At 61.2% G+C, this 10,146-nt stretch overlaps 1 protein-coding gene across 1 annotated transcript; it reads right to left on the reverse strand.

The window, feature by feature from the left end:
• Nucleotides 1-442: 442 nt before the first annotated feature.
• Nucleotides 443-9,875, reverse strand: MATN1 (matrilin 1). The gene is made up of 8 exons (XM_053210300.1): nucleotides 9,403-9,875; nucleotides 7,041-7,387; nucleotides 4,784-5,006; nucleotides 4,153-4,278; nucleotides 3,278-3,694; nucleotides 2,322-2,474; nucleotides 1,466-1,546; nucleotides 443-944 (listed from the first exon to the last, which is right to left on the reverse strand). The coding sequence occupies exons 1-8, from the start codon at nucleotides 9,494-9,496 to the stop codon at nucleotides 895-897; spliced, it is 1,491 nt and encodes a 496-aa protein (XP_053066275.1). The 5' UTR covers nucleotides 9,497-9,875; the 3' UTR covers nucleotides 443-894.
• Nucleotides 9,876-10,146: the final 271 nt, after the last annotated feature.

Consider the following 10,146-nt stretch of genomic DNA (forward strand, 5'->3'; position numbering starts at 1 on the left):
CTGTAAGTCCCTGAGGGGCAGGGACTGTGTCTGTCTCCCAGGGCCCCATCTCCCCACTGCCTGACATGGGCATGTGCTCTGTGTTTGCGGTCTGCATGAATGAATGAATGAATGAATGAACCCTTCTGGTGCCATCATTCTTCTTTCTCTTTGATGTCTTGCAGTCCTAGATTCAAGTCCTCTCTCTCCAACTGACGCTCGGCTGACGCTCTCCCAGTGACACAGCTTTCCCATCTGTGCCATGGGGGTGACTCAAGTCCGTTCCGGGCAGGGCTGCTGGAGGAGGAAGCGAGACCCTGTGCGGGCAGGACGAACACGGCCGCCTCCACCACTGTGACCGCCACGGTGGCCACCCTGCAATGGCCCCCCCTCACCCGGCCACCCTCGCCACTCCTTTGTCCCGCTCCCCAAATGACCACGCCGCCCCTGGCCTCGTTCAGGGCTTAACTTAAGTCATATTTAATTGCTCTTCAGGAGGGAGTCAAAAACTCAGAAAAGAGATTCACAGCACTCGCAGTCAAGAAAGGGTTAACTAAAAAAAAATAGGAATATATTAAGCTTTGGATTGGAAAAACAAAAAATGCAAACCCAGTCCCTCTCACACTCACCCCTGTGTTCTCGCTCATAACACACACGCATCCCTGCTCCAGATACACACCCGCCCTCAGGTGCACACACACACACACACACACACACACACACACACACCCAGCAGGGCTGGTGGAGGAGGGGGAGGCCTGGTGCCCTCAGGGCCTGTCCCTCCCCAACCCCCCCCTCACTGAAACAGCAAAGCTAAACTAAACCCGGGCTCTAGGGACACACGCAGGACTCCGCGGGCTGTGCTTGGGGTGGGCGGGGGGGCAGACACAGAGGCCGTGGCGGGGACAGGCAGCCTTAGACGACTCTGTTCTCCAGGACGGCCAGCCGCTTACTCACAGCTTCCAGTGGACTCGGGGTTAAGGAGAGACCCAGGCTGACCAGCACGGGGTAGTGACACGGCTGTGGTGTCTACACTCGGGACCCCACTTCCTGTAGCTTTAGGCCTACTGGGCCCCCCACCCGAGATCCCACCTCACCGTGACCGAGCAGGGGTTGCTGTTCCTGGCCCGGCCCTATCTGAGCCGAGACCGGTGGTAGTCGTGTCACAGAAAACCTGAGAAATGGGGAGTCCCCGAGTACCATGCTTTCCCCAGGAAGGCTAGGACTCTGTATGCGTGTCTAGTCTCCAGAGCTTGGTTTCTGCCTCAGTTTCTCTGTTGACCTTCTAGGAGCCTCTGCTTCCGACAGGAGCAGTCCCAAAGCTGGTGCCAGCCCATCTGGCCAGAGTCCAGCCCGGCTCCAGAAGGAGGCAGGCAAGGCAGAGCCACCGCCACCACCCCTCACACAGGGGCGAGGCCCCCTCCCCCTCCGCACGGTGCCCTGCCCCACCCCCCTGCCCCCTGCAGTGGCCTCTGGGAAAGGATATGTTTCCTGGTCAGGGCCTGCAGCAACCCCTCCACCGTGGTCTGGAATTTCACAAGTGACTCGCAGGCACACGGGTCTTCCTCTGGAGTGGACAGGAAGTAGGGGGAGAGAAGGGGGGTGGTGGTGAGTGGTGGCGAGGCAGGGGGTGCAGGGCAGACACGACCCAGGGCCAGGACAAGGGAGTCTTGGGGGAGTGTGGGCTCCGAGAGATCTGAGAAGACAGAGAGGCGTGTAGGGTTCTGAGGCCGAACTCCCAGGAGTGACCCTGAACGTCTCCCCAATCCCTCAGAGCCCTGAGGAAAACCTCCAACAATAACACCTCCACGCTGGTCACCTACTATGTGCAGGACACTGCCCCTGGGAGCCTCTATATCCCCTTGGCGACTTCGCCCAACACTTGAGGTTTGAAAGCATGAGTCCCATTTCACAAACGAAGAAGCCGGGAGGTGAAACCACTTGTCCATGGCCCAACAGCTAGCTAGAGTCAGAGCAAACATGGAAACCCAGGCAGGTAGGTCTGGCTCTGGAAACCATATCCTCTACCATGGGAGGATCAGAGGAGGTAGTAGGGTTCAACTCCTAGCTCCTCTGGTTATTCACGATTGCCCGCCCCCCCCCCCCCCAGGCTTGGCTTTCCTGTCCGTCAAATGGGGATGATCATATCCTACCAAGTAGGATCAAAATATGTCTGCTGGTTGCCGAAGTGAGACTGACCAGCCTTCCTCGTGGTCCTGCCAATTCTTGGTGCCCCCCCCCCCCGGCCCCTGCTGTAGCTGGTTCCAGGATGGCTCCACGATCTCCCCCTGGGCGCCCCGCCCCCCGCCCCGACCATCAGTGCCATCTCTGGCCTCACTAACCCACACAGATCTTCTTCTGCAACTTCTTGCCAATCTGGTCGATGGTCTTGAAGTCAGCCGTGTAGAAGTAGTGTTCGGCCACGGGCTCTGAGGCGATTTCCCTCAGCTCGTCCTCCACGGCATTGCCCACACCCACAGCAAACATCTTAAAGCCTGCCGAGAGGAACAGGATGAGTGACAGTGGCCATGGGGGACGGGGCAGCCACGGCTGAGCCTGCTGGGGAATGCCCGCGCAATCAACACAGACACCTCCTGGTGGCAGCTTCTGGAATTGCAGGCACAGAGGACGGTAGGAATTGCGGGACAAAGACAGCATCCGTTGAGATTCTGCTACCTGTCAGACCTGCACTGATTCCCTGTACTGGGAGCTTTATAAGTGCATTCGCCCCACAAGTGTCCACCTGGTGGCTATTATCACTCTCATTAAATCGGCGATAAAACTGAGACTCAGGCTTGTCCCAAAGTGGGGCTACCTTCCAACAGTTGGTGTGTCCTTGGGAACATTCAGCTGGAAAATTTCCCAGCCCCACCTACATAAGGACCATCAGAACCAGCTGCTTGCTTTTCTGGGGCCTCCGTTTTCTCATCAGTATAAGAAAGAGGTAGGAGCGCCTGGGTGGCTCAGTGGGTTAAGCGTCCGACTTCGGCTCGGGTTATGACCTCGCGGTTTGTGAGTTCGAGCCCCGCATCTGGCTCTGTGCTGACAGCTCGGATTCTGTCTCCCTCTGTCTCTCTGCCCCACCCCCGCTCTCTCTCTCTCTCTCTCTCTCTCTCTGTCTCTCAAAAATGAATAAACTTTAAAAAAAGAAAGAAAGAAAGAGTTGGGCAAACCGATCCCCCCTCGTTCACGTTGAACCTGGGTTGAGGGCAGCGAGCAGAACAGACAAACTACAGTCGAGCTGTCCATATTTGTCCTCCTGGCCATCAGTGGTGTTCAGGGTCCAGACAGCACCTACCAAGGTCCTTGGCCTTCTTGGCAGCATCATTAATGTAGTCCTGGCTCCGGCCGTCAGTGAAGACAATGCCCACCTTCTGGGCACCGGGCCTCGCCCCGCTGGACACGGTGAAGGAATTGTCAATGAGGTACTTGAGGGCAGCCCCGGTCATGGTGCCCTTCTCCATGTAAGACATGTTCCGCACAGCTGCCTTAATGTCCTTCTTTGTGTGGAAGCGGCCCAGCGGGAACTCCTGGCGGACGGAGCTGGAGTACTGCACCAGCCCCACTTGGGCCAGTTTGTCCGACACGTCCAGCGTGTCCACGATCTGATTGATGAACTTCTTCACCAGCTCAAAGTTCTCCGGCCGCACGCTTTTGGATCCATCGATGAGAAAGACCAAGTCAGTGGCCGAACTGCCACCACGGCCGTTGCATACTGGGAAGGGCAGAAAGGAGAGGAGGCGAAGCTTAGGGACCGCTTGTCCTCCCGACCGCTGGGTCGGGTACCCCTCACACACCAAGCTCTGTCCCGGGCATTATCCCGTCCCATCGCGTCCTCAGAACTCCCTGTAGAAAGCCAAGGCTCCTGGCCTCGTCTGACGTAGCATTGCAAACTGCAGCTCCAAAAGTCGCGGCACCAAGATTTGAACTCAAGACTCTGTAACTCCTTCCACCATTACTAAACCCGCCACCCACCGCGACAGAAAGAGGGCCACAGTCAGAAGATAACTTTCTGCAGACCCCAAGTTCTGGAAGGCATCGCTCGCCTTCGCAGATTGGTCCAGGAACAAAGGGCAGAGAGGAGGCTCCGAGGGGCTACCTAGAGGGTGGCCAAGCCCCAGCCCCTCCCCTCCCCACCCTCCCCCGGGGCTTGCCTGCCTCCAGCCCACTGACCGTTGCAGGTCTTGCCATCACTGTTCAAGGCGAAGCCCTCCCGACAGGCGCAGGTGTAGGAGCCCGGGGAGCTGAGGCACACCTGCTCACAGTCGTGGTCTCCTGTGACACACAGGTCTGACACCACTGTGGGGACAGGAGGAGACTCAGAATCTCATAGTCACAGGGCCTTGGACATCTCGGCCAGGATGGCCCTTCACACACCCAGAGAAACTGAGGCCCCCCAACTAGGTGAGGTCCAAGTCCCAGGCCCTCCGTCCAGGACCCGAACCACTGGCCGCCCCTATGCGGACTCTCTGAGCCCCGTCTGGTCCAGCCCCTCCCCTATCGACTCTCCAGCCACGCCCCCACACCGCCCCGCCCCCTGCCCTGGCTGCCCAGACGCTCAGCCTTGGCTCTGTCCATCCCCATCCGACCCCGCCCTGACCTGCCCCCCCCACCCCCCCCCCCCACCTGGACTCAATCCCGCTGTCCAGCCCCTCCCCGATGCTCTTAGCCACGCCCATGCCTCATCCAGCCACGCCCCCGTTATGTCCCCGCCTCCACACCCCCATCCCTGACCCGCCCCTTGCTTCCCCGGAAGCCCCCTTTCCTCGTCCAGCCCCGTCCAGCCCCTCCCAGCCCCGCGCACCGCAGAAGGCCTCCTGGAACTTCTTGGACAGCTTTTCGATGACGCTGTAGCTCTCCACGTAGTCGACGTGCTCGTCCTGCGGCTCGCTGGCGATCTGCCGCAGCGTGGCCTTGTCCACGCGGCCCACGCCGATGGCGAACAGCTCAATACCGCTGGCCCGGGCCCGTGCAGACACGTCCCGCACGCTGTCCTGGGGCCTCCCGTCCGTCACCACGATGACCACCTGCGACACGCAGGGCGCGTGAGAGGTCTTCCTCCCGCCCTGGGCTGGGCTGGGCCCTCCAGTAAGCCCCCGAGATCACTAGCAGAGGAGGACACAGAGGCCCCAGAGGCCTGCCCAGCCTTGCCCAGGTCACACAGCTAGTCTACTGCAGATGGGTCTGACTCCCCGCCACGGTCTTGCCCCAGGGAGGAGGACCTGGCTAGCAGAAGAGGAGAGAGGTTTCCTCTGACTGAAAGACCCGGCTGAGGTGTTCTCCCCTCTGACTGGGGCCTCTGGATCTCTCCCCCTTCAGGCAGGCACCCCTGTGATGATCTGAGGGCAGGACCCTGCCTCCCTCCTCAGACTGGGACCTCTTGAGAACCCTGCAGTTGAAGTGTGCCCGACACCATGCAGTTCTGCCCGTTGGCCACCAGAGAGCGAGCGAGGCTAGCGAACGGCGGCTCGGCCTCCAGTCTGGCCATCTTTCCCCTTTAGGCCCTGGGAAGGGGCCTTTTCTCCCTCCAGGATGCTACCTGCCCTTTCCGTGGGGGAAAGCACTGTCTGCTCCCCTCCCACAACGCTCCTCTGTTTGTACCCTGGGAAGGGAGACAGAGGGGACTCCGGGGCCGGTCCCAGCCCTGGCCACCCCCAGCTCTGCTCCAGTCTGGGGCCCGGAATCTAGCCCTGCCGGCTGCTTCTCTACTTCTGACCTGGGCCTGCTTCTGATCCCCGGGTCCCCACCCTTGGCCCCGGGGCCCGAACCCCTGGCCTGTAGTGTGGTGGTTAAGGCAGGCCTGGGCTGGAAATGCAGCTCACCTTCCCGGTGAGATGATTCATGGTAAGAAGCCAGGAAGGGGAACTATTATTTTCCGTATCCCTCCCGTGGACCCCCTGGGGAGTGGTCTCGAACCATCCCTTCCCCCAGAGGCCTAGACTCACCTAGCTATGACCGTCCGCTGCCCCAACCTGTCCCATTCCCCCCGCCCCCCATCAGTCCAGCCTTGCAACCGTGAACCCACCTTGTCGGGGCTTCCCACAGGTGAATTCCAGGCTGGCCACCCACTCACCCAGACCCGATGGAACTCTCTCCCCCCCGCTTGTCCACCCCGGGCTGACACCGTTCACTAGAGGTGTGACAGCCACAGATGTCACCACCATCCCCTTCACCACGTCTTTCCATCAGGATCACCCCAGGCCACCACATCCTCCCAGTGATCGTGACGGTCAACTTCCTGTCAGAGTTTGTAAATGGCCCTCACGAGGTATGACCAACAGGCCACCTCATAGACCAGCTCTTTGAGGCCTGTCACGGCCGGGATTACACGCTGTTGTCTGTAAACATTCCTACCTCTTATTAACTGGGCAGGATGCTTAAGCCCCGCCCCTCGTGCCTCAGTGTCCTCATCTGTAAAAATGAGGACCCCGCCCCCAAGCAAGACTGCATTCACTCGGCACTCATATGTCAGGCGTGTAATCCATGGGGATAAGAAGTACATCCCCTGGGGCTGGGGGCCTGGGCAGATAAGCGGTGACTCCTTGGGGCCATCGAGGGCTCTGAAAGGGAGGCGCGGGAGCCTGTGGGAGGAGAGAACACCTGACCGGCCTCACAGGCCCCGGACTGAGCCCTGGAAAATTACGTCGTGGGCACCAGGTCCGTGCAGCCCCTCCACACACCCTGCTCAGAGCCCTTCCTGACGTCAGCTTGTGGCACGTCGTGTCATTTTTCTGAACCCCTGCCCTCGAAGGCTTTAAACAAAAAAATAAGCTGGGGTGCCTGGGTGGCTCAGTCTGTTAAGCATCTGACTCTTGATCTCGGCTCCGGTCATGATCTCATAGTTCGCGGGACAGCGAAACTGCGATAATCAAGTGCTCGCCAGATCGGGGTCCTGGGGTCAGACGGTGGATAGAGCGGGTTCCAATCTCAGCTCCGCCACTTAGCTTAGGCGGGTCTAATCCACAACCGTAAGAAGGCCAGCCCGTCAGGTGCTCTGAGAATCACGCAGGTGACGCTCTCAGCACACAGCAAGACGCCGGCGGGGAGGGGCGGGCACGTACCTTGCTGATGTCGGGGGACCTGGCACGGCCCCCCTCGGCGTCGCTGAAGGCTTTGGTGATGGCGAACTGGATGGCCAGACCGGTCATGGTCCCCGTGGACAGCGGCCGGATGCCGCGAACGGCCCGCAGCAGCGCGGCCTTGGAGCCGTGGGCCCGCAGGGGGAACTCCTGCTTCACGGCGCTGGCGTAGTTGACCACGCCCACCCGGGTGGCGTTGGGCCCCACATCCAGCGACTCGATGACCTGGGACAAGAACACCTTCACCTTCTCGAACTCCACGGGCCTCACACTGCGCGAGCTGTCCACCACAAACACCAGGTCGGCGGGCCGGGTCCGGCAGAGGTGCCCTGCGAGGGGGCAGGAGGGGGGAGGCAGAGGGCAGGGGGCCGAGGTCAGGGGCTACTTCCACCGAGACTCGAGGCCTTAGGCAGTGTAGACTGAACCTGGGCCAGCCTTCTGTCAGCGTGTGGACGGCCCCGGCAGGCCATTTGCCAAAGGCCCCACTGCTCAGCCCCGTGGGAAAGACAGAGGCTCAGATCTCGGCCCGGGGAACTCACTTCCCCTGCCTGAGCTCAGTTTCCTCTGTACAATGAGTCTGTACAATGAGCTGACAATCCCCTCTTTACAGGATCCTTCGGGGGCCCAAGCAGGAGTGCGTGTAGGGCACGAAGCAGGTGTCCAGCGGGGAGCAAAGGAGAAGGCAGCCTTTAAATTGTTGCAAAATTTTTTAATGTTTATTTATATTTGAGAGAGAGAGAGAGAGAGAGAGAGAGAAACCGTGCACAAGTGGGGGAGGAGCGGAGAGAGAGGGAGACACAGAATCCGAAGCAGGCTCCAGGCTCCGAGCGGCCAGCACAGAGCCCGACGCGGGGCTCGAACCCACGAACCGTGAGATCATGACCTGAGCCGAAGTCAGATGTTCGACCGCCAGAGGCACCCAGGCGCCCCAAGAAGACAGACTTTAAATCATGCTTCTCGGGTTTCAGCCCAAAGTGGCTGCCATAGCAAGGGCAGCATTTTTCCCGGTGACGGAGTCGGGGGGCGGGGGAGGGGGGAGGGCACAGCCCCAGGGCGGGGGGGGGGGGGGGGGTGGCATGGGCAGCACAGTGCCCATGAGCTTGGCCTCTTTCATCTCAGCATCAAAGTCAGTCACCGAAGTGGACCCAGCTTCCCTCAGCCCCGGAACCTTCTGGCTGGTGTCCCTGGGCAGGGGATAGGGCAGGGTTTCCTCGGGGCCATCTTGGTAGCCTGACCAGGTGGGCTCCTGAGACCTATCCCCAGAGAGGCAGGTCTTCCCAGACACCCCAGGAGGCAGCAGCATGGCTGGAACGAGGCAGATCAGGGTTCGAATCCCGGGGCTTAGCCGTTCTGCAGCCCTGAGCAGCTCACTACACCTATAGGGGCCTTGTCCGGGGGGAGGTGGGGGGGAGAATAAGGCTCGCTGTTTAATGCTGTCACGGGCCTGGGCCTGCAGCTGGGCAAGGCTCAGTACAAAGGCCCTTCCCTCTGCGCCCAGAACTGAGCAGAGCTGCTCCCCAGTGAGGGTGCAGGAAGGATCGAGAAAGGAAAGGTCTGCTGGGCTGTCCCAGCCCCCCAGCCACAACGCCCTAAGTATCAGAGTTCCTTGAGGTACCTTAGAAATGACCTTGCAGACTCTTCCTGGTCCCCACTAGTTAAGGCTACAGATGGGTAAACTGAGGCCCAGAGAGGGTGAGGGAATTAGCCACACCCCAGAGTAGAGGATCAGGTGCCAGGAGGCTCTGGGGCTATTTCACTATGTGGTCTCAGACAGGTCCTCCCTTGTCCGGCCTCAGTTTCCCCACCTATGCAGGATGAGTTAGGCGTTCCAGGATTCAGTGCCCAGAGCTAAAGCTCTGGGAATGGAACAGCAGGTAGGACCCCACCCCGAGACACACTAGAAGGGCTGGAGAAGGGAGCATGGAGCCCTGGCCACCCCAGAGCGGCACTCAGCGGAGCCGTGGGCGTGGCCCCAGGCTCGGTGCGGCTCCAGACGTCAGCTGGCTCTCGGTGTAGCCTCTGTCCTCGGGGAGACTGGCCTTTGCACCATGCATGGTCCCTGAGGGCGGCCTGGGAGCTGAGACGCCCCAGCGAAGGCTCTCAGGCCGCAGAGGGAGGTCCCACTCGCGTCCCCCAACAGAGCCGACTGAGGGTCACCCCTGTCCTGACCCTTGTGAATGTCACCATTGCTGTCTGCTCCTGTGCCAGCCTCCGGCTACCCCTGCCTCCCTGCCCCCCGACCCCAGCGCACCCTGGATCCCATTTAACCTCTGCTCATCTCAGTGCCCAGCCGCCCCCCCAGGCTGTCGGCCAGTGTGGCCCAGCTCACAGGGACCCCCCTCACCTCTGGACTGGGGGGCGAGGCCCAGCGTGCACGGGGCCTGGAGCCACAGCAGGAGGCCACACAGCACGAGGCTGGTGCCCGAGATGGCCCTCATGGTTCTGGCAGCGAGGGCGGCAGCCGGCACAGTGGTGGGGGCCGCTGGGGTCCAGGTCTTATCAACCTCTCTGCCCAGCCTCCCAGCCAGGCGGCCCCCCACTGGCGTGGGGGTGGCTGCCCGGGCCCCTAGCCCCTTTGGGGGGCGGGGCCGGGGCTGAATGGAGGTGTGTGTGCCCAGAGAGGGAGGGAGACGCCTGGCCTGGGCTCAAGAGGCCCCTCCGACCACAAGGGCTCCTTTGCCTGCCTGCCGAAGGAACTAGAACGGCAGCTGGAACTCAGGAAATCTCGGGTGGGCGGAGGGCGGCTCCTCCACGGGGCTGGAGCCTGCACAGACCCAAAGCCGCCCCTCCAAGCCCGGGGAAGCCTGAGGCCCGGGCCCTGCCCTGCACCCTCAGCCCCCGCCCCCATCCTCTCACCTGCCCCCGCTTCCAGCACGCTTCCCCTGCACCGCCTGAGCTGTCCCCTGCATCTCCCCGCACTCCCTGCTCTGCAGGGACAACTGGCTTCTCAGAGCTCCGCTCCGGGCCTCTCCGGCAGGGTCATCCGCCCGGAACGCCCTTCCCTCCCATCCCCTCTCTGCGTAACAGAGTCTTTCCAGATCGTAGCTCAAACCGACACGCATGTGCAAGGCCGGGAGAGGGAACGGTT

The sequence above is a fragment of the Acinonyx jubatus genome, chromosome C1 (assembly GCF_027475565.1).
Source record: "Acinonyx jubatus isolate Ajub_Pintada_27869175 chromosome C1, VMU_Ajub_asm_v1.0, whole genome shotgun sequence".
Taxonomy (NCBI): domain Eukaryota; kingdom Metazoa; phylum Chordata; class Mammalia; order Carnivora; family Felidae; genus Acinonyx; species Acinonyx jubatus.

Bases quoted from the DNA above. Each gene is read 5' to 3' on its own strand.
- MATN1 (XM_053210300.1), bottom strand. From the start codon at position 9,496: ATGAGGGCCATCTCGGGCACCAGCCTCGTGCTGTGTGGCCTCCTGCTG. The intron at 7,388-9,402 runs GTGAGGGGGGTC...GCCCCCTCGCAG, and splicing joins CCTCGCCCCCCAGTCCAGAG to GGCACCTCTGCCGGACCCGG. The intron at 3,695-4,152 runs GTCAGTGGGCTG...TGCCCTTCCCAG, and splicing joins TGATGGCAAGACCTGCAACG to TATGCAACGGCCGTGGTGGC.